A 27,985-nucleotide genomic window follows, 5' to 3' on the forward strand; every position below is an offset into this window, starting at 1 on the left:
GATCCCTGAAGTATCAAGCACTGTATGGTCTTCAATAAAAACAATAGTTATTTGGGGGGGGGGGGGGGGGTAATTTAGATTATTTCAATATATTAATAATATTTTTACTCATTTAAATACTTTTAAGTTATCGTGCAGCCCCCTTGAAAGTTTGTCCTCTGTTGTAACAACCACTGCTTTAGATATTTATATTTTTAGGCATGCACTATATATTGTTATCATATCAGTTGTCATACAATAGTACAAAATTTTAAATTAAATGGTAACAGCCAATATTGGATATTTAATTATATTTTACTCACAATTTGCTGTCAACTATCGTTAAATTGGAGTACATTTTTAAAAACACAAATGTTATATGTAACTTTTGGCAAATCTCAAAATGAGATAAATATCCATAATGAGAAAATATACATTTTTCCTATTGTACATTAAAATGTTGTGATGACTTAATTCACTTATGGCATTTAAAATTCTGATTTTAGTTTTTAACTATACATTTATTTCGACGAAATAGTTCAACATTTTAATATCTGCCACTTATCAGTTATTGGCCATTACATGATAATAAGTAATGGCTTACTGGTTACCTTTTCAGCCAGGTTCCTTTTCTCTCTGCGATCACTGTCTTCCACCTCCATATTCTCAATTCCTGAGTCCACATCTACTTGGGACATGCTGAAGACCACAAAGATTAAATCTAGCTCAAGTAGCAGTTCAAATCCTCAAATGCCAAACAATATAACTAGCACTGTCTGCATGTAACAAAATATAAGAAACAAAAACTATGCAACTAATGATATCAAAAGGGTTTACTTAATGGGTAAATTTCCAGCTGTATGTATTCATCTTTATATGCACTTGAGGGATTATGTGGCTGAAGTACAAAAGAGAAACAGAGCATTTGCAATCCAACAGTAGAGAGATTCCGCAGTTTGAAAAGGTCTTGGGCATTTAGCGAGTGAGATACAATACTTCATCTCCAGGACAATCTCAGTTTGAGCTCTTACGTCATGCTCTATCTTTGATTAGGAGTTCAGAGAGGACAAAGGTTCAAGACTGTCTCTCACCTCTTCTCGCAGGAGGCTGTGTCAATGTCCATGCTCTGAGAGCGGGACAGGGATTGGGACTGTGTCTCCAGGCTGTTAGATGGAGAGCTGGAGAGAGAGCTAACGCCTTCGCTGCTCTGGCTGCGGTAAGCAACCCCTATAGTAATGGAGAACACAAAAGGAAGCACTGTGTTTGAGTACAAACCTGCTGATTGTGTCATGGAAAAAACATGGCTAAGCTCAAAAAACTTTCTAAAACTTTCATGGCTGGAAAACAAACCGCATAGTTGAAGTTCAACCAATAAGCATAATCTTGAACAGTCAAATATTCTATTTCATACAATAAAAATGGCTCTCAACAAATCACTATATCTTCCATGGTTTGGAAACACAGTTTTGGATTGACCAGGAAGGCACAATCAGTCATGTGAATAAATGTAAAAACAGAAATAAATAATAATAAAAAACAGTTACAATTAAAAATGCCATTATTACAATGGAATCATTACAGTTGGTTACATTTTGAATGCTGGACATTGTCAGAAATATAATATTTACAAAACACCAAACAATGAAAGGCAGAAATAATTAACAAAAACAAATTGTCTGTACGTCAACCGATTTGGTATGCATTAACTGCAGTCATTTAATATTTGGAGTTAGAGGTAAACGACAAACCCAACCCGAATGTTTAAAGTATATTAAAGGGATGGTTCACCCAAAAATTTAAATTCTGTCAGTATTTACTCACCCTCATGTTGTTCCAACCCCGTAAGACCTTCGTTCATCTTCGGAACACGAATTAAGATGTTTTTGATGAAATCTGAGAGCTGGATCACTCCTCCATACTAGTCCATAGGCTTCTTCAGTGATTGAAACTTGCTAGCCCCGAAAAGTTATTAAAGACATCGTTAAAATAGTCCAAGTGACTACTGTGGCTCAATATTAAGTTTACAAAGCGACGAGAATACTTTGTGCGCAAAAAAAATAAAAATAACGACTTTATTTCAACTATTCATTTCCTTCTCTATGGGCCTCTAGTCAGTTAACGTATTGTGATTCCGTAGAGCTACGTCACACGTAGGCTCACTATTGGCCGACGCTGGTCATGTGGGTGATGCATGTGACGTACAACAACAGAAGCTTACGCTATTATACTAGTGAACTGACTCGAGTCGAGGACCACAGATAAGGAACTGAATAGTTGAAATAAAGCCACTGTAGTCACTTGGACTATTTTAACGATGTCTTTAATAACGTTTTGGGGCCGGCAAGTTTCAATCCCTGAAGAAGCCTACGGACTAGTAAGGAAGAGTGATCCAGCTCTCAGATTTCATCAAAAATATCTTAATTCGTGTTTCGAAGATGAACGAAGGTCTTACAGGGTTGGAACAAATACTGACAGAATTTTAATTTTTGGGTGAACTATCCCTTTAATGGAGCAGCAGATGCAATGGACCTGGTTTCTGTCTTATGATTGATTACATCTCTATGCTGTACATTTCAAAAAGAAGCTACAACAGAGAGCAGGATTGTGCTAGAACAGCTTTTTCATGCAACTCTGAATGATGTGTGGTAGTGGACACAAGACAGCTGTTTCCAATGACAACACACACCAGCACAAACATTCATTCCTATTTCTGTCCAGCGAAGCTCCATGTTAATTAAACATGGAAACATAAAGGCTTAAACATGAAATACATTTTAACTGAACAGTAGATCAATGAACAGTGAAAAAACACAAACACGTTTTGATCTGCTGTGTGATACAAACAAAAATTAATTTATGGTAAAATGAGAAACAAATTAGCATAATCCAATACCTATACAGTAGACTTGCTACGATAGTCGGTGTTACCGGTGTTCAGAAGCAACAGCGGCTACATCACTTGCCCACCGCCGATTTGATTTTTTTTATAGGATATATATAATCATTTAGATCAGTTAGAGATCAGACAATATTAAACTGAACGTGTCTGCTTAATAAATCTTGAGCCGAACGAGAATCGCAGCACATATCAGCAGGAGTCAGATTTCATTCATCATGAGAGTGAGGAGCTGACTAACAAGATGACTGCGGAATATTTGGTGAAATGTAAAAGCGCCTGTTTGAGCGAATTTGTGATTGCACTGTTTTGCTGTTGTGTTTTTCATTAAGAATAATAGGCTAATGAACTAACCATTCAAGCAATCCGCCCCGACTTGACGCTAATTTGAAAACGAAACTAATGCGCACGGCCACACGTGTCCACAGATGCGAAGCGAGCAGAACAGGGAAAGCATTTTAAGTTCATTCCTATGGGAAAACGCTAGTTCTATTCTAGGGATGAGTCACGATTTTCGAATAATCGATTAGTTGATTTTATTATATCATATTATATAATTGTTGTCTTTAAAAAAAAATCCCTATGTTTTCGGTTCTGATGCGGTAGTGACACGTTCATGTAACCAGAGGGTGGCAAGATGCCAATAACGCATCTAAAAGCAGTCAATCAAGTCTCAGACAAAGATACACATTGTTTCACACCAGAGCATGTGAGCGGAGTGGTAATATTTCCTCCAGAGTGGAGAACGTCTTTATGAAGACTCAGCATGCCCTTTGTGACATCCTGGTTAGAAAATATGTGAAATAAGTAGGGCTGCCCGTGCACGACTAAGGCATTTAAGCCATTAGTCTAATCGCATATTTATATTAATTTAACTACTTAAATATATAGAATATAAACAATAATGAGCGTTTTCGTAATATATTGCCTATTCCGCACCTCAAGCTCACACACAAAGCTTGCCACAAATAACCGGCAAAAGTAATGATTATGCATGATTGTTTATTAATAAACTAGTGTTTTCTGTGTCAGTGTCGGCTGCAAAGATAAAGTTGACGATTCTAATGATGTCATCTTCGCAGTAGTGAATGTGCCTATAGAGAGAAAATGCACACTTCATACTAATTAACCTACATAAGCAGAGAGCAGCCCATTTCTTTTCGTTTTGAATTGTTTGTTTAAAAGTAGACATTTCAAGCTTTCTAAAGATATATTCCTCAGGTCTATGAGGCAAGTAGCTTATACGCTGAGTTTCGGTTCATTTATGAGATGAGCTCCAGTACATGCGCCAGCGCCTCCATGTCTGCTATATTTGCTTCTTATTTATACAATCCAGTCAATTGGTTGATGAAACAATGATTCAAATTAAGATAGGCCTACAATTTATACAAAACGAAATTCACTTTAAAGAAAGGCTTTCTACAAAACAAAACTCAATTAAGTGGTCAAAATCATGCCTGACCCACTCCAAATGTCTCCTCCTGATATATTGGGCATCTTATGATCTTACTCATCTCATGTGGTTCCCTTTTCATATAATCAACATAGATGAAATAAAATAACATTATATTATTTAAACATAAATATGAAAGTATGATTTAATTTTTTAAGTTATATTTAAGCATCACACCGCTCAGCTTCGCTCACACGCTCTGGTGTGTAGCCAATACTTGCATGTGGGGAAGGGTGCGATCTTCGAATATTATTTTTGCTTGCAATGCATTTTAGTTTCGTTATCAGATTAGCCCAATTCGGGACGGATTGCTTTATTGGTTAGTTCATTAGCCAATTATTCTTAATGAAAAACACAACAACAAAACAGTGCTCCTTCGCACCATTACTAGTCACACGTCGATTAACCGGTGGGAAAATATCCTCACCGTCACAGCCCTACTATACAGCTCAATTTGCATGTGATGTTGACTTTTTCTGTCTAAAATACAGAAATATAACCCAGACTGAATTTACAGAAGTCTGTGCTTACAGCTAGACGCTAAAATTGTGTTTAAACTTGTAGTTTGGTTCTCTTGGTTCTTTTAGTCCGGACCAATGAAGAAAATGATACATTTAGTCCTGGTTCGTCATTTTTAACACCAAACCTAAAGATATTTTAAAAAAACAGCTTTTATGACAAATATTTTGCAAGGGAATTTGTCGAACATCCAAAACAATGATGTGGGCTGGGCTAAATGCACTCGCTGTATGTGCGTACATATGATGGAGCTGACAACTTGTGAAGAGCTTATAAAATATGTAAAGGAGTCCAAACCGCGGCAGGAATCCCTCCGTGACACACAAATGAAGATCTGCTGCGGTTCTGATGCTTGTACTAAACTGATGAGAAACATCATGACTATGACGAGAAAAAACAGGTATGCTTGAGCATTCTGTCCTTTATAGGATCACATCTTGTGACATCATGTCCTGTTTTCGGTTCGTTTACATGTCTACATAGTTACATGGTCCGTGTTGCACCAGAGTTTGTTTGGAGGTCTCGGCCCGCTTGTTTGGTGCGCACCAGGGTTCGAATGGCAGCGTTAAGACTTATTCAAATGAACCGCACTCACAGAGAAATCGCACCAGAGTTTGTTTTAATCGAACCAAACCTGCCAGCTGTGAACACACCCTAAGAGACCAAAGGCCCTACCTCTGTAAAAAATTAAACTAAAGAGGAACATAACCATTGGTAACACGGTACACTGACACTTAAAAAAATAGATCATGGCACCATGAGTACAAAAAGCCATCATGAGCCTTCCCTGTCTTTGTGCCCTCAGTTAAACCCTGGCCAAGCCTGTGCCCACCTCCATGACTGTGCAATTTCTCCACAGCAAGACACAGTAGGCAGAAATCACTTACCTTGATATTATCAACAGTGAAAAAAAAAATAAACAGTGATAAAAAATCTTTTAAAAAGGTTGATTAAATCACTAGTGTACTAACACCTAATGATATATAACTTGAGCATGCAAGCTTCATCCACACATGATTACAAATAGGCCACTTAGATCCTCTATACTATTACATTGGTCATTTTAGCATCAACATTTTACACTAAGACAAGATTACAGTCTCAGTAAAATTTAATTACAATGAATCTACACAGGGGCTTCAGATACAACTCACATATGTCAGATCAAAAGAAGCACTGTTTCCATAAAACACCCAAAATTTACCATTAATAATATTGAGAAGAATGACATTCGATGCTACAGCGCTGAAACCTAGTCTTGTGGATAATTCTGTATAAAATTGCATTTATTGATCCATTTATTGTCAGATGCACCATAAAATCGTAATTTATGTCTTGAAAATTACTCTTAACTGAAAAGCTGTATCTGAAAGTAAACAATCTGCTTTGCCTTTTTTAAATGAAAATAATGCAAATATAGCAAGTCTATAAACTTTTTGGTTCCCTCAAATATACACTACTATTCAAAAGTTTGGTGTCTGTTTTTTAAAGAATTATTGTATGCTCACCAATGTTGCATTTATTTAAACAAAAATAGTTTTCTATTTGAATATATTTTAAAATGCAATTTATTCATCTGATTTCAAAGCTGAATTTCTAGCATCATTACTCCAGTTTTCAGTGTCACATGATTCTTAAAAAATTATTCTAATATGGGGCTCAAAAAATATTCATTATTAATATTATCAATGTTAAAAACAGCTGTGCTGCTTAATATTTTCGTGAAAACAATAATACTAGAATAGAAAGCTCAAAAGAACACCATTTATAAAAAATATTCTGTAACATTATACAAATATTTACTGTCACTTTTGATCAATATTTAATGCAACCTTGCTGAATAAGTTGTAATTTCTTAAAAAAAAAAAAAAAAGAATTACATGATCTTGGATGGACCTTTATCCACAGTCCTTTTCAAATAAAGACGGATAAAGTCACCATAGCTCTTACCAGAGGCCCCCATAGGAGAAGTGGCAGGGGTTACCATTTGGGCATTTAGACCGAGAGAGTGAGATGGAGCTGGTGGGACAGGCTGCGATGAAGCCCCAGATGGCCCTGGCAAGGGTCCTGGAGGAGTCTCTCTCTGTGGGGATGTCAAGGGGGTGCTCAGGGGGGTGCTGGGCTGTGATGTTGGTCCTCCGGCTAACCGAGCCAGCCGCCTTCTACGGATCTAAACAAGACATAGTAATTACAATTTAGTGTAATTACAGATCAATAATAAGTAAAAGTTTGAAATCTGAACTCAAATGCTTTTAGTTGGTAAACAACACAAGGGCATATCTTCAAAAGCAAAGGGGGAATTTCGATACAAAATTTCCAATTCTCTTACACACATGCTTTTGAGGCATACAGCAGTATGTTTTTAACGTGCTAAAACATCGCCAGTTTTTTCAGCAGTGAAGAATCATCACTACACAGTGGAGTGAGTCATACGAGCTGGCGAAGGCAAACTAAAGCTCTAGGCTTCTACAGCAAATAGTCAGTGAAATGACAAAGACATATACATAACTGAATGGATCAAGATTGAAAAAAGGTAAGACCCAGCCAAAGATAATGCATTTCAGTTCACAGACATACTGCTTTTGCAAATTACATTGAATTGTATAACTTTCATATTTATGTGAGCTAAAATACAGACTAAATGCAATTATTAATCAATATAGCAACTTATCTATTTTAATTAAATTCAGTTCACAGACATACCGTTTTTGCAAATTAAATTGAATTGTATACTATTTCATATTTATGTGAGCTAAAATACAGAATAAATGCAATTATTAATCAATACAGCAACTTATTTGGAAAATGAATGGTAAATGGTAAACGTCAATTTTAGTATGATTTTAACAATGTAAGAACAAGTTTAGAGAATAAATCTTTTTAATCTATTTTTATGATTATTATTTAAGCTAACTCAAAGCTACTCCCAGCCTGACCAGTTCAAAAGTGCCTAAACCCCTTAAAACAAGTCTGACCTGACTGGGAGAGCAGCAAACCTGCTTAGGGATGGTTTGAGATGTGTTTTTTTTTTCAGGTCATAGCTGGGCAGAGTTGGGTCTTAATTTACAGCAGAACAACAAAACACAAAGCACTGACTGAAATGCACACCAGTGTCATACTGCAACAACAACCAATCCCAAATAGCAATATCCAGAACCTGAAACAAAAAGCTCTATTGGTTAAAATGTACTTAAAATAGCAAATTATCCTAAAATAATAGTTTTTTCTTCAAGTTAAACGAAAGGTTTTATGCTTCAATAGTTTCCCCCATTATAAATATATCGACCTGACCCCTGACAATAGCTTGTTGCGCATGATTTCAGTTTCTAAACCAGATACCGTTTAACTAAATGCATACGTTTGGCAAAGTTAACCTTTATAATTACATATTTTATCACGATTTTTAAATTGATCAAATATCTGGTACAAAATGATTTTATTTCTTCACACGACAGTCTTTCAGCCATTTTGGATTCCCAGTGAAGAAAAGCTTCACAAAAGAAATCTTAACTTGTCAACTGGTTACAAGCTCCCCAGCGACTAAAAACGATAAGGATGATATTTTAATTGTCAAATTAAAAAATATGAAGAAAAAAGCAGATTGTCAAAGCTTGTGTCAGATCTGGTTTATTACATTTATCACCAGCTAGCGAGCTGACTGGAAATAACCTCATTCTCGTTTAATTCCACGTCTATATCGGCACTTAAGTGGCTAGAAATTACTATTTAACATCTAGACTCATATTTCTGTGCGAAATACGTTTGATCTGGATATACTGAGCTGTTGATTAGCCTGTGTCTTGTTAGCTTATCCCATCATTACTGCGATTGAATAAGGTGACAATGACAAGTCAATAAGCCTTTAATAAAACACAAAAAACATAACAGTCCTGACATCACATGAGCGGTTTCGACTGGAATTACACTAAACTGTGTGAAAATAGCCTTACCTCTTCAGGACTGAGCTGCTCCATTGCCTTTCTTTTAATTTTCACCTTAATTATGCTGCTAGCCAGTCAGCTAGCTTCCCTATAAACACCAAAAGTGCATAGTCTGAACCATAAAACAAATATCAATAAGCTGTGATTGTCTAATTTAGATATTTTTATTAAAAATTCAAGCGCGCGTGGCTGATTTTTTACGGTCGGGAAGCGGTATCTTCGGTTTCTTTTAAGAATGAAACAAACACAAAAGTATTATTCGTCAAAACACCGACGCGGCCATTTTGGATCTGGAATCACGTGACGTGAGATCGACACATTCCAGGCTGCGGCAGTTCAGGAAACTGATTTCACTGCTAGGGCGACCTCAAGAGACTTGTTTTCTTCTAAACCAATCTCAAGAGACTTGTTTTCTTCAATACCAAGTCTAATTGGGTTAAATGAATGGAAACGCAAATAGTTATTATATATCTTAAAATGATTAATCATGACAACAATTCTATTCACATTTGAACAAATAATAACTAAATAAATATATAGCTATATTGCATCATTTGGACTTACGATTTGTAATTATTATTCTCTACATATATTTATCTGTTTCTTTACAAACTTACAAAGTTTATCATCATTCTGATTAGTTTGTTGACTGATCATCTCATCCCCAAGATGAGACGCCATAGAAAGATTACAAATCAGCATTGTGTACACAAAGTGCCTATTATATTCTGTTTAAAGTATTACTGAATAATAATATTTTCTGTTGATTGAATTGATGATGATGATTATTATTAGTTGTTGTTAATTGCAATCTTTCATGATAAAGACATTAGCCTACAACCTATAGTGGAAAATAACACACAAAGTATATTATAACTTTTTTCAAATTTTATTGCACAATAAGTGACATTAAGTAACAGAATTGAAAAAGGTGTTACATTTAAGTAACTGAATTAACAAAAATATGTATATTTAGGTGTCATAAAATACACATAAACAAAAAGTTTTTAAAAATGTATTCAAAATGAACCATGGCCCTTGATTAGTTATATTCTTGTGAAACAATGATTCTGGCTTGCAAGAAAAACAGAAGTATATTACACATTGCTAAGTGTTTGTGAACGTGTCTCTCGTACGTGTAAACATGATTGGGCAATGGTGGAACAACTATTGACAGCATGCAGCGAGTATCTCCAGTGCCTAAACTGCTGTTGACCCGAGTTCAGTCTGTTCGTGGTCTTATTGCGCCCTCTAGTGGCACTATAAATCATGCCCATAGACATCCTGCCTCAGTCTGCAAGACTCTCGCTCCTTGTAACTGATTAGTCAGGTTTTTAGGCACAAGTTGAAACTCTTGGACCTTGTTCTCGCCTCATATTCCTCTGACTTAGAAGTGTGAATAACTTTGTATACAGCATTGCGCCTTTTCAAGTATTAAACGTCACCGCAGGGCCTCAGATAACCCGTTTGAAAACTTGCTTGCAGACTTGATCTTCACAGTGCAACTCCTGTAAAAAAAAATTAGAGGTCTGATTATTAGTGGGTTAATGAATGAAATCAGCTCATAAATGTTTATTGCAGAACTTTATAGTGTAAGATGCTTAAATTCACACTTACCAAATGGAGTTTGTCCTCCTCGATCCAGTGTCTCCAACCTCTGTTCTTCTTCTCACCCTTTTGAATGCACACCAACTTGTTCCCCTCCCAGGCCACCAGAGACTAGACAAATAGATATGTTTAATTTTCAAACAGTGCATCTAGTGTTTCCCCCATATTGTGTGCTGAGCAAATATTTGTGTTCAAACAGACTAAAAATAATGATGAAAGTGGGATGTCGGTGTCCAGGTGCTGTAAGAATGTACATTTTCTTCTACAATGAAATTTCATAAAAAAATAAAGACAATAAATAAACTACAACACTACTTACTAGTAAAAAACAAAAGTGAAAACCGTAAATTATGCATAATTCCAAGCAACTATCCCTAAACCAAACCCTAATCCTAAACACAACCCTAAGTAAATGTTATCTGTGTAATTACACTGTAACAAGGACACCTTAAAATAAAGTGTGATGATAGATAGATAGATAGATAGATAGATAGATAGATAGATAGATAGATAGATAGATAGATAGATAGATAGATAGATAGATAGATGGATAGATAGATGGATGGATTGATGGATAGATAGATAGATAGATAGATGATGGATGGATGGATAGATAGATAGATAGATGATGGATGGATGGATAGATAGATAGATAGATAGATAGATAGATAGATAGATAGATAGATAGATGGATGGATGGATGGATGGATGGATGGATGGATGGATGGATGGATGGATGGATGGATGGATGGATAGATAGATAGATAGATAGATAGATAGATAGATAGATAGATAGATAGATAGATAGATAGATAGATAGATAGATAGATATTCGTTTTAATATAATAATAAAACTTTGTAATACCTTGCAGTGTCTGTCATCCATTCCCTTGGTGAACTCTTGAAACTCCTCATCGACTCTGAAGGAGAAAGTGTAGTTTCTGAAAGTGCTGATAGTCTTCACAACATATCGATCCCCCACATGCTCGATTACCTTGCGAAGTTTTAGTTTAAGGGCGATCTTACGGGTGTACAGACCGATCCCTGTGAGAGGACAAAGTTTAGGATCTATTACTCCTGACATACATTAAATACAAATGGGAATGCTTTACACACTGTATAATAAATATAATATAATATAAAAGTTGAGGGGGAATGTATATTAGCCATGTCAGTTTAAGGAACAGACATAAGAGCAATCATTCATTTTAACAGGAAAAATAATCCAATCTTACCTAAAGCAATCATGAATCCCTCAAAGTTGACATTGCTGACCATGTCCCATGTACCACAGAGGCTTACAGGCATTTTGTTAACCGTCTGCAAACTATCCCAGTAGAAATCAAGGTGCAATGAAAGAGATTCCCAACTCTTTTATGGGTTTTGAGCTGAGTGGGCGGTCCTTTTTTCCAGTTTACATGTCTTTGTTTCTTTACAGTTCAGGCTCTACCTCATCATTCCTTACATAAAGAAAAACGTGTCTGGCCGGTGTTTGTGCGCTAATAATTTGTCCAAAAAAAAGAAAGAAAAAAGAACATGATCACAATAATACCTGTTCAGACGCTTAGTTAGGCTATACAAAATGCAACGCTTGACATAAGTTTGAAAAATGTTAATTTTTTAACATTAAAACTATTAATGTTCACAATGCAATCAACTTTACTCTCTTTAAGTTCACTTGCATTGTCTTCCTTGTATCTTGTGAGGAAAATTCTTAGCACTTTTTTTTCCCCATTACATCAAATGACATTTGACGGAATGGAAATGACAAATGATTACGACATCATAATCACATGAGCGCCACAAAACAAAACAGCTACACACGTCAAGTTACTGTGAATTTCTGAAAGGACGACGATAAATAGGCAATAGCTAGAGTCCGAAACTTACTTTGAGCATGTGATGATGAATAGGTGTTAATCAAAAGTGAATCGAGCGGCATTATGTGGATGATATAAATGCACTTAAAAAGTAGCCTATTATTTGTTATTGTAGCCTACACAATCATTTTAGACCAAATTTAAAAACCACGATTGATTGAACAAATCCGATCACAATAAACAAAACTACAAGTTATCAAATGTGACTTGAAAGGGAATGTTATATGCTAAGATGTTTTGATTATATGCAAATGTACCTAATCAATCAAAGTGACAGACACAATCAGTGAAAGAACCAGAGAAACTCAAGTCTTTTTAATGTTTACTATTTCTAAATCTTACCGGGTCACGAGGAAAAGACAAGTGCCTGAGGGTGAATGTAGATGCGAATATGATCTTATTCTTAACAGGAAAAAAAAACTTCACTATGCATGGCCGAAAGTCAACTAAAAGGAATTTCTGTAGTAATCGCGTTATTCCTGGTTGGGAATTCCCACATTTCTGCAGTATATGTGTGGTATAAATTAGGGTTTTCATATATTAGCAGTGATGTAAAAAAAGGTCTGCAGATTAAGATCATACTAGTTCTGTAACTACAAAAAACAAACATGCAAGAGCACTTCACTGTCAAATTGCTTTACTCTACATGTCAAGATCCTAACACCGAATACTTATAAAAAAATAAAATAAAATAAAAAGTCTGATGTTTAAATGCTTAGGCAAATGTTCTCGCATGTCAAAATAAATGTCACTAAGCAAATATGGCATTGCTTGAATTCTAGAGCAACCTTCTCTAATGATCCTCAACAATTGTTATGCAATCATTTTTTAACAGATAATAGATATTTATTATAATAAAAAAAGAGCAAAAGAGTATACTCTACTTTGTACATTCTCGAGGTGTATAATTGGTCAAAACTTACACAGTTCCTGTTCTAAAATTGAAAAAACAAAATCTCTTTATTTAAAAAGTCAAAACATATTCAAATCAAATAATATTTCACAAAATTCATCATACATTATTGACCATACTGAATAATTCCCGATCAAATGCAAATTGCTCATTAGCCAAATGTGTTTAAGAAAGCAAAAAGGACTATGAATCAAGTGTCAATCACGCGTTATGGGTAACAGACCAGCCTTCCGTCTGACCCCAAACAGAACAAGAGTCTAGCTCAAAAGCAGCAGAACGACTGATGTTAGTGTTAGTTAGTGCTGGTGTATCTCTGAAGAGGGGCGAGGATGACATCAGCATTGTTCTGCTCGCTCTCAGCGCTATACAGACTGTGATCCTGAATATAGCGCACCACAGGGTCAGGCAGCAAGTAGCGCACGCTCTGTCCTCTGCGCAGGGCACGGCGCACATGGGTAGCTGAGATCTCATTGGTCACCCATTCTCGAACAATATGGATGTTCTTTCGGTGTTCGTACAGCACATCAGACTGATTGATAAACTTCTCAGCATCACTGCCACATCTTGTGATGCACACCACACCGTACTTTCCCACAATCTCCTCAATGTCCTCTGGCTTCCAAAGGTTGGGGACACCAAATGATTCCAGCACATCAGCACCACATAGCAGCTTCAGGTGAGGGGTGTCTAAAATATACATTTATGAGAATAATACACATCATTAGTGATTTTGACATCTGTAATTATAACAGAACTTAAAAGTCATGATTCATATGAAATATGTGCTCCTTTCCAAAGCCACATGGGCAAGACAATGCTATAAGTTAATTATGGTATGGTTAGGTTGTTCTGCAACTAAATATTATTAAAACGTGAAGACATAGTATGTAGGACATACTAGAATATTGCAGCTTAATAAATGACTGTATATTTTAGCTAAAAAAAAAAGTTACACTACAGTTCCAATGTTTGAGGTAAGATTTTTTTAAAAGAAATTAATACTTTTATTCAGCAAGGATACATTAACTCAATCAAAAGTGACAGTAAAGACATTTATAATGATAAAAAAAGATTTCAATTTAAAATAAATGCTTTCTATTCATTAAAGAATTCTGGAAATAATGTTTCCACAAAAATATTTTCAATGATAATAATCAAGCTGAAAATTCAGATTTTCCATGAAGAGAAACAAACTGACGCTGATAGGTCACATGATAATGACAACATGGCAAATAGTACGCCTGGATTACATTCATACTACAAAAACTTGTACTATATAGATTATAGAACATACTTTTTTAGTGGTCGTGAAGTTATTATTCAAATAAGTATCTACTCAAGAGAGTATGCAATTTCACTATGTAGAATACTTAAAAATAATATATTTTATGTAAACCATGTCAGATCACAAAATGAAGTTATTTCAGTAACTAAAGTTTGGAGTAAAAACAATGTTCTCTTTTGTTGGACAACAGGTTTGTAAACAAAGTTTGGAAAGATGTTCGGCGCATGTTGCTTTTGGTGCCCACTACTAGAGCCCGACCGATATGGATTATTGGGGGCCGATGCCGATACCAATAAAAAAAAGCCTGATACAAGCCTGATAGCAATATTATTTATGTGTATTATAGTACAGTACCAGTCAAAAGTTTGGACACAGTTTCCTATTGGTGTGTACAAACTTTTGATGGGTACTGTATATAGAATACACAGTATATAAACAGAATAAATATATAAACGTTTTGCAATGATCACTCAAATGTGGTGATCAAACACTTGTGTGACAAGGATATGTAATGGAGGCAGGGGGAATGATAGAATGAGAATGATACATTTGAGCTGTTACCAAACTAGTTTGCATTGCATGTTATATCATATTATAATCTAAATACTGTTGCATAATCTTCACTTTCATTAAAGTCAATTTCATTTTGTATTAATTATATCTTAATTTTAATCAATGTTTCATCAACCAAATGCCTGGATTTAATAAATAAGAAGTAAATATAAGAGACAATAGATAATCTCGAAACGGCGGCGTCGGCGAGTGAACTGCAACTCGTCTCATAAATGAACCGAAACTCAGCGTATAAACCTGAGAAATATATCTAGGCTATTGAAATGTCTACTTTTAAACAGAACTAATCAAAACGAAAGACAAACTGCTCTCTGCTTATGTAATCCTTCTGAAATGTAGCCTACATTTCTCTCTGGCGCGTTCAAAGATAGCGAGTCTGCATCCTCAACTTCATCTTTGCAGCCCACAATGACTGAAAACATTTGTTATTAATAAACAATTAAAATGTCTCCTTGCTATATTTGATGTATTCATATCATTGCTTTTGCCAGTTCATTGTGACAGCTTTTAGGTGCTTTATTGGCAGCGCCACCCTTACATGAATCACCGCATGCCGCATTTTCTTTATATTAATTTATTGGCCATTATAAATGCCTATACAGATAGTTATGAAAATGCCTAATATCGGCCGATTATATCGGCTCGCCGATATTTCGGTCGGGCTCTACCCACTACAAAACTAAAATCTAGAGGGAAACACTGGTCTGCTCTCAACAAGCATTTGACCCGTTTCCTTCACAAGTTGCTTCAATTCTCACTTATTACACCTTTACATTTTTTCCACTTGGAGAGGAATGCTTTGGGACAGTGCTGAGAGATTCAGATTGTGTTGAATAGTGTAAACACTATTATATAACTCGCTCTACCCTGTTTCATACTGTCCTGAGGGTACATCAGCAATTCAATCTATTGCCTGTTGTCAGGTATAGTGACAGGGTGACATTCTAGGGTGCACACCCTTTTAAGTGCACTGAGCAGTAGGAACATTTATCCTTTGAAAGATTGCATGGGATTATTTTCTATACCTGTATTTGTGTTAATATAAGAACTCTGACAGATGCTTTTATCTTGCTCCAGCTTTCTCCTCTTCCCACACCTCACTGTGTCCACATCATCATTGTTGTTGTCCTCACTGGAAATGAGTTCTGCATGATGGTGCCTAAAACAGATGAGAATGATCTGATTTAATGTCAATAGACTGCATAAAACGTTGATCATTTTGACGTAGCAGCACATCAAATATGACGTCCAACAACACAAGATGACATTATCAGACGTGGCATGGAACTCATGCAAAGATAGAAAGCACTACAGTAGGTGCAAAACAGAAAGGGTGTGACAGATTTATCTTTTACTTCAACCAAAATGAAATGTTCTCTAAAAGCACATGATCTTAAGATGTTCCCACCGAACTACTTTGGCTGTCTCCACCCACTCCGACTGCTGACTCTCCCAGTCACTCACAGTGATCCAATCAGAGTTCTCCGTGGCCATTCTAGCCATCTCTAACCGATGACAGGCTCCAATCAAACCTTTCTTTTTATAGCTATCTCCAACTGGAGAGATTATGCCTTTCACCACTCTGTATCTTCCTGAGTCAACAAAGAAATACAAAAATAATAAGACGCTAATTTTGTATAAAGTTTATCACAAAAAATGCGATGAGTGATAACAAAAATAGGTGAATTTTAAAATAATATACATTCACATGAATACATTTTTTATTTAAAATTTACCAGTGTCTTCAAGGTGATCCCGAGCCAGTTCGAACATACGCAGGTGCATGTTTGTGATGGGGTTGAAGGACCCGCATGCCAGCAGCACCAGTTTGGTTTTCTCTTTTGATGCCATTGATTATATCGAAGATACTGTCTGCCGAAAAAGAAATCCACTGTAGATAGAAATATATTCAATGCTCTATATCTGACAATTAATTATTTACACAAAATTATATGAATGTATATAACAAACTTATATGAATATATCATTTTGTATTTATAATCTTAATTATATTAATATAACAATTTATATATAATTTAATAAAATAATTAAATAATAATTAAACAAATTCTGACTGCAGGACAACAAAACAACCAAATATTTCCCTAAAGGGAAATCACAACCAAAAGTGTAGCTAGTAAGAGGTAGCGTTATAGCTATAGTAATTTCTGCACCAGAGTACAAGGAAAGAGGAAACATTAAAAAGGACCCTCGCCTTAGGATTTAAGAATGCAACTCTACAATAAAGCACCATTCCACAAATATGCGTAATAATATGCCACCATATTTTGTTTAACGTTACTTCTTACCAACACACTAAGTTAGTCTCGTGCTTCCTATTTAGCTGAGTGCAGTTGTTGTGCTCCAGTAAAACAACTTCGCCGACGTTCTTAAAAATAATAGAACATTCCCATTGTTTTGACAACTGAAACAGCATTGTGAGACAAATGACCAATGCGCGTGTAGACCTTTTTTCTTTGTTTTTCTTTTTTCACAGTCTATGGTGTAGAGCGGAGCCATAGAGAGAAAGAGTTGCGACACTCTCTGATGTCGCCGCTATGGCTGTCACGTGGTTCATGTAAGCCCCAATAGTTCCAAAACATACGCTGGCTGTCATGTTCTTCTATGGGACAGACAGCAGCGATTGGATTATTGAACGGTAAATATAAAATAAAGACACACCCAAGTACTTTTTAAGCTGTTATTGCATTATTGCATTTTGTTAAATGTCATTTTTGCATTTGGAGAGGCAGGGTGAGAACGAAATACTGTATATTACTTATTTTTGGAGGGAGAGTTTAGTGTTCATGAAAGTGAAAAAAAGTGAAAGTGAGAGTGACAGATGATGGCCAAGTATGGTTACCCATACTTGGAATTTGACCTCTGCATTTAACCCATCCAAGTTAGTGCACACACATTAAGAACAGAGTAGTGAGTTGTGAACACACACACACACACTGGAAACACACATACACACACCCGGAGTAGCGGGCAGCCTGTGAGGTGCGGGCCGGGCGACACCGTGTGGAGCCTCTGTGTGTGTGTGTGTGTGTGTGTGTGTGTGTGTGTGTGTATACGTGCTTGCGTGCAGGCAGGTGAGCCTGCGAAATGATTCTGGGTCAGAGAGAGGCGGTAGGATGTGTGTTTGAAAGACTGAAAACTCTGAAATTATCGTACATTATGGGATTTTTTTCATTATTGATCGTACAGAGGTCAAATACTATAATTATTAATAATTATCGTACATCTGGCAACACTGGATTGTAATGACGATTTACTACTAATCATGGAACCGGCTTTACTGACGAGATGCGCATGCGTCACGAGCTTTGAGTATGCGCACGAAGGGGGCCACGCGCGCTGGGGGGAGGGGTGTGTGGTAAGACCGTTTGATTGACGAACTTACTGTCCAATGATTCCAGCTGGTCTTGGAAATGTTTGGCTGGAGTTTTTCGAGTCCTGCCCGTTCCACAGATGATTAAATTGCTTAATTTTCATTTCAGTGGCAGCTGCTTCTAACTCAGTGGCTGTAAGTGGGTTAGGAATAGGATTTCAAGTTATTTTGAAAAAATTGACAAAATAGAGTTTATTTTCCATATCATTCATCTGATAATGGACGTATGGTATTTATTTTAGCACAACTGGGCTGTATAAGGCTATTGATTCCCGTGATTTTGCTTAGAAATTCCAATTCAGCCATTAGCCTACCTTCGTGATCAAGCAAAGAGGTCTATATACAGACCACTATTGCTATTCAAATTGTTATTCTTACACAACAACATTATGGAAGAAGCTGGATGATTATTTTGCTCATCCGACAAATTATGCAAATTAGGGAAAAGATAATTTTATATTTTTATTGTATTATGATGCCGTATAAAGCTCAGCATACGTTCTGCTTTTCTATGATGTTCAGGATTTTTTAAACTGTCATAGAGGTGTACATTCATTTTCACGTTTTAGCTTTGAGGTCTTATTTGAGGGGATGCTGCTGTACTTATTTGCTTTATATCCAGATGTATACTATTTCTAATATTCTGACCACTTCATGTATGTATGCAACATCACATTTAACTTTGACCTCCGTATTGAATTTACACATTTCTGACTGGTAGCTAACGTTAGTGAAGTGTTAATCACGTAAGTTAGCTGCAATTAACTATTATCTTCCAATAAACATTAACTTAAGTTGGCTACAAAAATTACAACTACTGACAAGATTCATGAGAAGACGGCTAATGCGTTCAAATGTAAAAATACAGTAATTTCATCAACTTACCAGCGAGCGTACTTCGAAAACACTGAAAATGAATGGGGTTCAGTGTTGGAACTATCAGTACGACACGCGTTAATTCTGCATTCCAAAGTTCCCATGGCGCTCTATGGGAGTGTCGTAACTCTGTTTTTCAACGGCTCTGGTGTAGAGCAGAACCATAGACAGTAAAAGAAAAGAACGGCTATGGTGTGTAGAGTGAACAGACATGCGCAATTCATATGAGTTAGCAGTGTGTTCGTGATAATCAACTCTGCGCAGCATTTACGCAAAAACCATTGGTTTTCCTATTGAAGATAATAGTGCTAGCAAACCACACCTTAGCAACTGAACTGGATTTAGGATCCTTCTGTAATTTTGTCTTTACCAGTAGGACTTTTATTGGAGAAAAAAGTACGGGTGAGAATTACTAGTTTATTCATTTAAAACCACGCCGTTTAGGACTCACAGTTAATTTTTTTTATATATATTAAGTGCAAGCTAAGCTAACTGCGCAGAGAGAGAGAGAGAGAGAGAGATAAGAGAGAGAGAGAGAATAAAGCAGGGTGACAAAAGAATGTGATATATTTCATGAATGGGATACTAGACCTGTTAAGATGGTAAACCAAGCTTAAATAACTTTATTTACCTTGATACCGCTGTATACTGATCAGATCAGAACTATTTTGATAGCAGATCATAACAGGTGTGACATTGTCATATGTAGTAAAAGAAGGACATGTCTTGTTCTTTATTAATAGGTGCTGAAAATGTGATATTTGCCTGTTATGTATTTAAAAAGATAAAGAATGGCTTCTCGGGGGAAATCGGAAACAACCAAACTGAGACAAAACATGGAAGAACAGTTGGACCGGTTAATGCAACAGCTCCAGGATTTAGAGGAGTGCAGGTAATGACCTCCCATCAGTTCTCTGTAGAACATTCAGTTTCATGCACAGAGAAAAAAATGCAATTTTTTATTGCAGAGAAGAGCTTGAAGAAGAGGAATACGAAGAAACCAAAAAAGAGACACTAGAACAGTTGAGCGAGTTCAATGAGTCGTTGAAGAAGTTGATGTCTGGGAATATGACACTAGTTGATGAATTGGGGGGAATGCAGCTGGTAAGAAATTTGATTTTATTGTATTAACATACTGTATATGTTAATATATTAAACTGCTCTGAACCATTAGGCAATATTGAAAAGATTATAAATTGTAGGTATGAATTTTGTACTTATTTTTTATAATAAAACATTTTTATAGTATTTTTTGTTAATGTAAAAAAGCCATCTAGACTGACTACTAGTATAATCATGTATGCTAAGATCATTCATGACTGCAAATATTTATCAGGCGATCCAAGCTGCCATAAGTCAGGCATTCAAGACACCTGAAGTTATTCGGCTGTTTGCTAAAAAGCAGCCAGGCCAATTGAGAACGAGATTGGCTGAGGTGAATAACATTTTTAATACTGACATTTTCAAATATATAAATACCTATACAAATACTTGTGTTAATATGTTGATGACACTGTATGAATTTAGATGGACCGTGATGTTATGGTTGGAAAGCTTCCTCGAGATGTGTACACTCAGCAGAAAATGGAGATCCTCACGGCTCTAAGAAAACTTGGCGAGAAGGTGAGAGGGTTATTATTGATACACAAATGCTTTCCTGCAGACATGCATCTATTTCAAGACTCACGTGTTAAACCGTTTCTTATACCTGTAACTTGTTTGAATGTGCAGCTCACAACAGAGGATGAAGCATTTCTTGCTGCAAATGCTAGTGCATCTCTGAGTCACTTTGAGAAGGTGACTGCGAGCCTGGGTAAGATGAGAATCAACCAACTATTACTATTAAAGCAACTTATGCTTAAGAATTACCTTTTTTAACAATCAAATGTATCTTTCCTTTCCAGGATCCGAAGATAAGATAATGGCATTAGCCAGTTCTGGAGTTGGGAAGACCCATACATAAGTCTGGTTTACTAGGATTTCATTTTTTTTGTGAGCGTGGCCTACATGCTGTCTGTGAGTTTTACAGTTTTTGTGTGTTTTTATTTGTTTTTAACAGTGGTTGCAATTTCTACACCTAGGAACAGAATTTGTGACATGACATCATCTGGTCACTCAACCTAAAGTAACTATGTTGGGAGTAATCACGAAAGTTATTTATATTACATCGTATACATTTTATGTTTGATCTGTGGATTTGGGTACAGTGAAAAAAGTGTTTAAATTTTCAGTGAAATATTCAGTAAATTTTCATTTACATATGAAAGCATTTTAGAATAGCTCTTATTTTCTGAATGCAGAGAGGTAAGTTTGCCTTTATTCAAAATGGTCTTGATTAATTTTTAACCCTCTGTAATGTAATTTATTAACCTTATTATCAAGTTGTCTGCCAATAAGCCTTTTGGTACTAGTATTTGATAGTAACACTGTAATTACTTTGCATTTTAATTTTCGTTTGTCATTACTTTTTTAACCAGTGTGATATTTGTAAATATTTGGTATTTTGAATATATTTGGCAATCAACATCTGAAAAGTTTTCAGTGTTTTCCCTTTTCTGTATTTACAATAAGTGTCTTACTGTCTTATTTTATTACATTGCATATTGTAGTGGGTTGGAAAATAAGTCAAAAAACAGCTTTGAATTCTATTACAGAATGGATTGCGATCTTTGAAAAATCATTTAATATGTAAATATTTATAGACTTTATATAAAATTCCACACTGCCCATTTAACATCAAATAAAAACAGACTGTCAAATTTTTCATTTTACAATTTAGCTATCCTAAATGGGCACCCTAAACACTGGGACACCCTATGGCAAAGTTCCTCAAATCCAGCTCTGGAGGGCTACTGCACTGCAGAGTTTAACTCAAACCATGTTTGAACTCACTTACCTGCAATTTTCTAGTGACTGAAGACGGTGACAGTGTCCTAAATCACATACTCCCTTGAGTAGCGACTTATTTTGAATGAGTGATTATTTCACAATAGCTAAATAAGCATGTTATACACTGAACAAAATTATAAACGCAACACTTTTCTTTTTGCCCCCATTTTTCATGAGCTGAACTCAAAGATCTAAGACTATGTACAAAAAAGGCCTATTTCTCTCAAATATTGTTCACAAATCTGTCTAAATCTGTGCTAGTGAGCACTTTTCCTTTGCCGAGATAATCCATCCACCTCACAGGTGTGGGTTATCAAGATGCTGATTAGACAGCACGATTATTGCACAGGTGTGCCTTAGGCTGGCCACAATAAAAGGCCACTCTAAAATGTACACTTTTATCACACAGCACAATGCCACAGATGTCGCAAGTTTTGAGGGAGTGTGCAATTGGCATGCTGACTGCAGGCATGTTCACCAGAGCTGTTGCCCGTGAATTGAATGTTCATTTCTCTACCATAAGCGTTTCAGAGAATTTGGCAGTACATCCAACCGGCCTCATAACCGCAGACCACGTGTAACCACACCAGCCCAGGACCTCCACATCCAGCATCTTCACCTCCCAAGATCATCCGAGACCAGCCACCCGGACAGCTGCTGCAACAATCGGTTTGCATAACCAAAGAATTTCTGCACAAACTGTCAGAAACCGTCTCAGGGAAGCTCACCGGCATGCTTGTCGTCCTCATCGGGGTCTCGACCTGACTGCAGTTTGTCGACGTAACTGACTTGAGTGGGCAAATGCTCACATTCGGTGGCGTTTGGCACTTTGTAGAGGTTTTCTCTTCATGGATGAATCCTGGTTTTCACTGTAAAGGGCAGATGGCAGACAGCGTGCATGGCATCGTGTGGGTGAGCGGTTTGCCGATGTCAATGTTGTGGATCGAGTGGTCCATGGTGGTGGTGGGGTTATGGTATGGGCTGATATATGTTATGGACAACAAACACAGCATTTTATTGATGGCATTTTGAATGCACAGAGATACCGTGACAAGATCCTGAGGCCCATTGTTGTGCCATTCATCCACGACCATCACCTCATGTTGCAGCATGATAATGCACGGCCCCATGTTGCAAGGATCTGTATCTCAGCAAAGGAGAAGTGCTCACTAACACAGATTTAGACAGATTTGTGAACAATATTTGAGAGAAATAGGCCTTTTGTGTACATAGAAAAAGTCTTAGATCTTTGAGTTAAGCTTATGAAAAATGGGGGCAAAAACAAAAGTGTTGCGTTTATAATTATCATGTGACCTACCAGCGTCAGTTACATTGCTTCACTGGCATTCATAAATCCTCTCCCGTGGCCTTGGGATTGTAAAGTGTCCATCGTATGCTCGCTTCAGAATCTCGCCGGAAGTAGTAGGTCATCGGGTACTTTTTGCCTACTCTTTTATGAGTACTATGAATTTGGACATCCTTCTTTTGTCTCATACTGTTTTGCCTACTATATAGTAGGGAAGTATGCGATTTTGGATGCATCTCTTACTAGCTTGTTCAGGTGTGTTTGATTAGGGTTGGAACTAAACTCTGCAGGGCAGTGGCCATCCAGGACCGGATTTGAGGAACCCTACCCTATGGTCTCGTGGACTTCAGTCACATGGCGGTCATTGTATGTCAAAAGATTGTAAGTGCATATGAAGTGTGCTATTTGGGACTGAGCCTTCTGCTCTCGACCTTTAGGCAGCATTGAAAAGTTTTATAAATGGTAGTCGATATAAATATTTTTCAGTTTTCAAGCACTAGGTGGCAGCATTACTGTGGTCTGTAATTCACCTTCATCTTGAAAGATGAAATGCCCAGGAAACATCATGGTGAATGATTAAACATCCTTTGGGTAAAAAAAACATATTTATTTACATTTTCTTAAAACTTTAAAGTATGAAGCTGCTTTTAAACTATGTAACACGGATGACTAAAGGTTACTGAATGTGTAACTATACTATGTAAATAATATATAAAGATTACACTATCAAATTAAATTGTATATTTTATATATATATATATATATATATATATATATATGGTTTATTTTTGTGCTAAGGTAAAAGTGGGCATAGACATAAATTGTGTGTAGCATATAATTATCAAATGAAATAATCTGAACTCCAACACAACTTTATTCCCATCTCATCCTTTATTTTGTTCATGAGCAAGCATCAACTTCACTATAATTTTTCCTCTGAATAATAGAAAAGTGAATGAGCTGGAAGGCAGCATCCAACAGTTCTACAACATCCCCAATTTTCATTTCTAGAGCAAAAAAATAAAAGTAATTCAAAATGTGGACAACGACCACTGAAGGCTGCAAATCTATGACAGATAATCTTTGATTCAGTAGTATTACCATTCTCCTGACCCCTCTACACCAGTATCATTTGCCAGTTACAGGAAACGTTTATATCTGTGTTATACATGCAAAGACAATGCTCTGTTACACACTCACCTTTTGCAGCCATACAGACTCAAGTTATTGATTATGGAAAGTTTCTGTCGCCAGTGTCTTAAAATCGTCAAAACCACATGACAAAATCACATTGTTTGAAATACATTTCACATGATTTTCCCTTGAGAAACTGCGGATGAATATTTGCATTGGGGAAAGGAGGGAAGATACAAACAATTGTGCGATTTTCAGTACAAACATTGATTATTCTAAATTTGGTCTCATGGAATGGACTACATCGATCAAACATTTTCAAAATGATTGTATGTTGAGAATACACCGTGAGAGACTAACATTTGTGTGAGAAATCATTATGTATCGGATTCTTGTGAATTTCATGCTGCCCTCATCAGGAGATACACTTCAAGATCACCTTTCACTATACACATATTGTTATACCCACATATGCTGCCTATAATAATGTACATCTTTTCGGAGTGGAAGTTCCTCAAACATTATTTAGTACAATATTCATTGATGATACAGTATGGACCTATTTTCTCTACACATCAACATGAACACAAGACATCTATGCTGGACAATTAAAACACCCACTCTTGATAAAACTAGCTGTTGATCCCTATCATAACAGAAAATGAAATAAAACCAAGTTAAAATCCCTTCCCCATACCTGTGCGAAATCTAATATTAAATAATTATAAAATGAGAAAATTGCAACAACTAAAATGGCATGGATGAGTGTTTGGTTAGTTGTGTTATTAATGCGCTGTGATAGGCAAAAGGCACTCCCAACTCCACCAGCTGAAATCTGGACCTCTCTTTAAAGGTCCTGTCAATTTTGAATTTATTCTCCCAATAATTCTTCATGGGTCACAAAAATAGACCTTCTTGACAACTTTCCACATTTGTACCTTTTCTGACATAACATAAAATTATATTCATACCACCAATCAAACAAAGCCTTGTAGCTTAGGCCTTAAACTGAGAATAGTCATGCATGTAAACGAACAAAAAGGAGGTCTGAATGAAGTACCCTAAAGCTTCACGTCCGTCTTTACTAAACAATATACAATCTCCTAAATAATTAATATTCTTTTTCAAGCCCAACGGGAACAGAATATTATTTTCCCCAATAACTGACCATTTTCGAAGGTGCATCCCGAAATGTCCAATCACAGTAAGAAAAGTATGAAAACGAAACTATGACATGGATCTGAGAGCAACTACGAGGAGAAATGACCTGCAAATCTGGAGTAGATTGATAGCGTCACCAAAAACGAATAAAAGTTTACCAAATGTAAACAAATATCTTTACACAACTCTACAGTACAGTTCCATGTACAATAAAATCTACCGACCATACTGCAAAAATATTTTACGCTTTAAGAGTTGAAATTCATTTCTTTCAATGCGTTGTGATAGGCAAATTAGCCCTTTTAATGCTTTTAGGGGCCTCAAAATGACACGAATAATGTAGGGTAACCCTGATTTTGCACAAAAAAAAAAAAAAAAAAATTTCTTGCGCCAGTGTTTTAGCAACAAAGGTCTGTTAGAACAGTACACAATAGACGTTACAATGCTTACATTGTCGATAATCACCAGCGCACCCATTTTCCATGTCATTTCACTCATAAATGTTATTCAGACTGGGTCATTAGAGTGCATACTGTGATTCCAATTGGTCTCTATTTATTACAGAAAATACAAGCACTATCACTTAAGAATGGCTTAAATAACTGCAGTGTGCCTAAACTGTACAACATACAGTACCACGTGGAAAAACAACAACTGTATCACCTGAATGTGATTATTAGTCCCCAAAACATCACTGATTTAAAAACATTGAAGCCTTGGTGTAGCATTTGTACCATTGCAAGCCCAGCTAGAATTAGCATATGTAAAGCCGAAGCACTGAACCAACTCCACGCCCAACCTACAGTACAAAACGAAACAAAACGGAACGAAACAAAAAGATGCACACCCCCCTCCAAGAGAAAAAGACAAAATGAATGACACTTTGCCACAGAAACCTCGGCTTCTGTCATGGGTTTCTCTCTATGAAGCGGACGTCTTTTGTACGAGCATGAGATTTACCAAAAGTTTCTGAAACATGCTAAGAGCATCTGACAAATATTCTACAGCAGGTACTGTGTCTGACCGTTGGTTAGGCTTTCACTAACACATTGACTAATTACATGGTTTCATCTTATTTACAAAATATCAAAAAGCAGTTGTATTCTTCCATACCAATGATTCCAAATCTTGCCATGCAATATAAAGAGGAAAAAAAAGTGATCGGAAAGCATCAAAGAGTTTTTCCTCTAAATTTCCCGAGCAAATACCCCTAAAACGTCAGGTGCACGGAATATACATTAAATCATTCTCGGAGCTCAACTTTATAAGTAAAAGTGCAGGGATGTGTCCGAACACAAATGCAAATGTATGCCGGGATTTCCCGAGGAAAGGACAGAAAAAGATTCAATAAATTAGGAACTTGTGTTGAGATACCTGTGATACTAAACTACACTGAATACCACCACGATAAAATGTCGGTAGGGAAGCCTCGGCGGGTGGAAATAAAGCGGACTGCAACACCTGTCACGACAGACAACGGATATATTTGCATCTATATTGTACATATATCTTATAATCGTTTCGTTTTCAGCGTTTTTACGCATGGCTCCTTAGATAAGAGGAACATGGGCATCCCTATTGGCAGAGGGATGTGACTGTGCAGGGGTGGATTTGTCATTGTGTGTGAGTGTGTGTGATCTTAAAGTAGTGTGTACTGTGTGTTTGGGAGGATCAGTAGTTGAGGGTCGAGTCGTCCCACTCCAGCTGCTGCTGTCTGCTCGAACCCTGCTGGTCTTCCTGTTCGCCTCCCTCATCTTCACTGCTGTCCGACTCTGCGCTGGTGATGTCATCTTCCTCCTCTCCGTCCTCGCTCTCTTCCTCTTCCTCATCTCCTTCCTCTTCGCTGCTGTGCTGGTCCTCGTAAGTCTAAGAGGAAAAGACAATTGGAGGTTCTTTAAACTGTATAATAGATGTCTGTAGATTTATTCAAATGAATTGATTCATGAGGAATCAAATTCTTTTTCTTTTTTTTAGAGCAGGGGTTGCCAAACTTTTATTGTCAGCGGAACCCCCTAAACATAAAATAATTTCCCCCATGAGATTTTAATTTCATATTTTAATAATTTAACAACATATTTGCATGTTCACAGTTCTCTGATGTTGGCTAATGGTCACATGACATGCAGATAAACAGATAAAATATCTAATCCTGTGTGTGTGTGTGTGTGTGTGTGTGTG

The 27,985-nt window shown here is 36.5% G+C and overlaps 5 protein-coding genes across 17 annotated transcripts in view; 1 reads left to right on the forward strand and 4 right to left on the reverse strand.

Annotated features, from left to right (window-relative positions):
* The window catches only part of ube4b (ubiquitination factor E4B, UFD2 homolog (S. cerevisiae)), a 30,500-nt gene extending 21,366 nt beyond the window's left edge, over positions 1-9,134 (reverse strand). The window contains exons 1-4 of one of the 2 annotated variants that reach the window (XM_077219168.1): positions 8,798-9,134; positions 6,798-7,017; positions 1,071-1,206; positions 591-678 (exon numbers count right to left, since the gene is read on the reverse strand). In XM_077219168.1, coding sequence (XP_077075283.1) covers positions 591-678; positions 1,071-1,206; positions 6,798-7,017; positions 8,798-8,821 — 468 coding nt within the window. In that variant the 5' untranslated portion in view covers positions 8,822-9,134. The remainder of the gene's footprint in view (positions 1-590; positions 679-1,070; positions 1,207-6,797; positions 7,018-8,797) is intronic. The other variant, XM_077219167.1, reaches the window with a different exon arrangement.
* A 524-nt stretch (positions 9,135-9,658) lies between these two features.
* rbp7a (retinol binding protein 7a, cellular) lies at positions 9,659-11,788 on the reverse strand. Its single transcript, XM_077218994.1, has 4 exons — positions 11,632-11,788; positions 11,262-11,440; positions 10,406-10,507; positions 9,659-10,296 (listed from the first exon to the last, which is right to left on the reverse strand). The coding sequence occupies exons 1-4, from the start codon at positions 11,702-11,704 to the stop codon at positions 10,243-10,245; spliced, it is 408 nt and encodes a 135-aa protein (XP_077075109.1). The 5' UTR covers positions 11,705-11,788; the 3' UTR covers positions 9,659-10,242.
* Positions 11,789-13,100: 1,312 nt separating this feature from the next.
* nmnat1 (nicotinamide nucleotide adenylyltransferase 1) lies at positions 13,101-19,511 on the reverse strand. 4 transcript variants are annotated; one of them, XM_077218986.1, is made up of 6 exons: positions 19,327-19,511; positions 18,454-18,574; positions 16,784-16,919; positions 16,456-16,639; positions 16,073-16,206; positions 13,101-13,876 (listed from the first exon to the last, which is right to left on the reverse strand). In XM_077218986.1, the coding sequence occupies exons 3-6, from the start codon at positions 16,896-16,898 to the stop codon at positions 13,482-13,484; spliced, it is 828 nt and encodes a 275-aa protein (XP_077075101.1). In that variant the 5' UTR covers positions 16,899-16,919; positions 18,454-18,574; positions 19,327-19,511; the 3' UTR covers positions 13,101-13,481. The 4 variants fall into 4 exon arrangements, with proteins under 4 accessions (XP_077075101.1, XP_077075099.1, XP_077075098.1 ...); XM_077218984.1 differs by lacking the exon at positions 18,454-18,574; XM_077218983.1 differs by lacking the exon at positions 18,454-18,574 and having other exon boundaries at positions 16,784-16,938; positions 19,327-19,429.
* Positions 17,665-21,851, forward strand: lzic (leucine zipper and CTNNBIP1 domain containing). 6 transcript variants are annotated; one of them, XM_077218993.1, is made up of 7 exons: positions 17,665-17,706; positions 20,102-20,209; positions 20,286-20,421; positions 20,654-20,752; positions 20,845-20,940; positions 21,049-21,130; positions 21,222-21,851. In XM_077218993.1, the coding sequence occupies exons 2-7, from the start codon at positions 20,109-20,111 to the stop codon at positions 21,278-21,280; spliced, it is 573 nt and encodes a 190-aa protein (XP_077075108.1). In that variant the 5' UTR covers positions 17,665-17,706; positions 20,102-20,108; the 3' UTR covers positions 21,281-21,851. The 6 variants fall into 6 exon arrangements, with proteins under 6 accessions (XP_077075108.1, XP_077075105.1, XP_077075104.1 ...); XM_077218990.1 differs by lacking the exon at positions 17,665-17,706 and adding an exon at positions 19,481-19,713; XM_077218989.1 differs by lacking the exon at positions 17,665-17,706 and adding an exon at positions 19,583-19,719 and having other exon boundaries at positions 20,061-20,209.
* Positions 21,852-24,384: 2,533 nt separating this feature from the next.
* clstn1 (calsyntenin 1) overlaps positions 24,385-27,985 on the reverse strand; it is a 42,230-nt gene continuing 38,629 nt past the window's right edge. For all 4 annotated transcript variants that reach the window (XM_077218306.1, XM_077218304.1, XM_077218303.1 and 1 more), the window contains one exon: positions 24,385-27,673. In XM_077218306.1, coding sequence (XP_077074421.1) covers positions 27,479-27,673 — 195 coding nt within the window. In that variant the 3' untranslated portion in view covers positions 24,385-27,478. The remainder of the gene's footprint in view (positions 27,674-27,985) is intronic.

The sequence above is a fragment of the Siphateles boraxobius genome, unplaced genomic scaffold, assembly GCF_051911475.1.
Source record: "Siphateles boraxobius isolate OS27281-9 unplaced genomic scaffold, OSU_SipBor_1 77, whole genome shotgun sequence".
Taxonomy (NCBI): domain Eukaryota; kingdom Metazoa; phylum Chordata; class Actinopteri; order Cypriniformes; family Leuciscidae; genus Siphateles; species Siphateles boraxobius.

Coding starts and splice junctions, on each gene's coding strand:
- rbp7a (XM_077218994.1), bottom strand. CDS start 11,704: ATGCCTGTAAGCCTCTGTGGTACATGGGACATGGTCAGCAATGTCAAC. Junction 10,508..11,261: donor TGGATGACAGACACTGCAAG/GTATTACAAAGT, acceptor CTATTTGTCTAG/TCTCTGGTGGCCTGGGAGGG. Junction 10,297..10,405: donor AGGAGGACAAACTCCATTTG/GTAAGTGTGAAT, acceptor TTTTTTTTACAG/GAGTTGCACTGTGAAGATCA.
- nmnat1 (XM_077218984.1), bottom strand. CDS start 16,898: ATGGCATCAAAAGAGAAAACCAAACTGGTGCTGCTGGCATGCGGGTCC. Junction 16,640..16,783: donor GGATCACCTTGAAGACACTG/GTAAATTTTAAA, acceptor TTGTTGACTCAG/GAAGATACAGAGTGGTGAAA. Junction 16,207..16,455: donor GAGACAGCCAAAGTAGTTCG/GTGGGAACATCT, acceptor CATCTGTTTTAG/GCACCATCATGCAGAACTCA.
- lzic (XM_077218993.1), top strand. CDS start 20,109: ATGGCTTCTCGGGGGAAATCGGAAACAACCAAACTGAGACAAAACATG. Junction 20,210..20,285: donor CAGGATTTAGAGGAGTGCAG/GTAATGACCTCC, acceptor TTTTTATTGCAG/AGAAGAGCTTGAAGAAGAGG. Junction 20,753..20,844: donor TGAGAACGAGATTGGCTGAG/GTGAATAACATT, acceptor GTATGAATTTAG/ATGGACCGTGATGTTATGGT.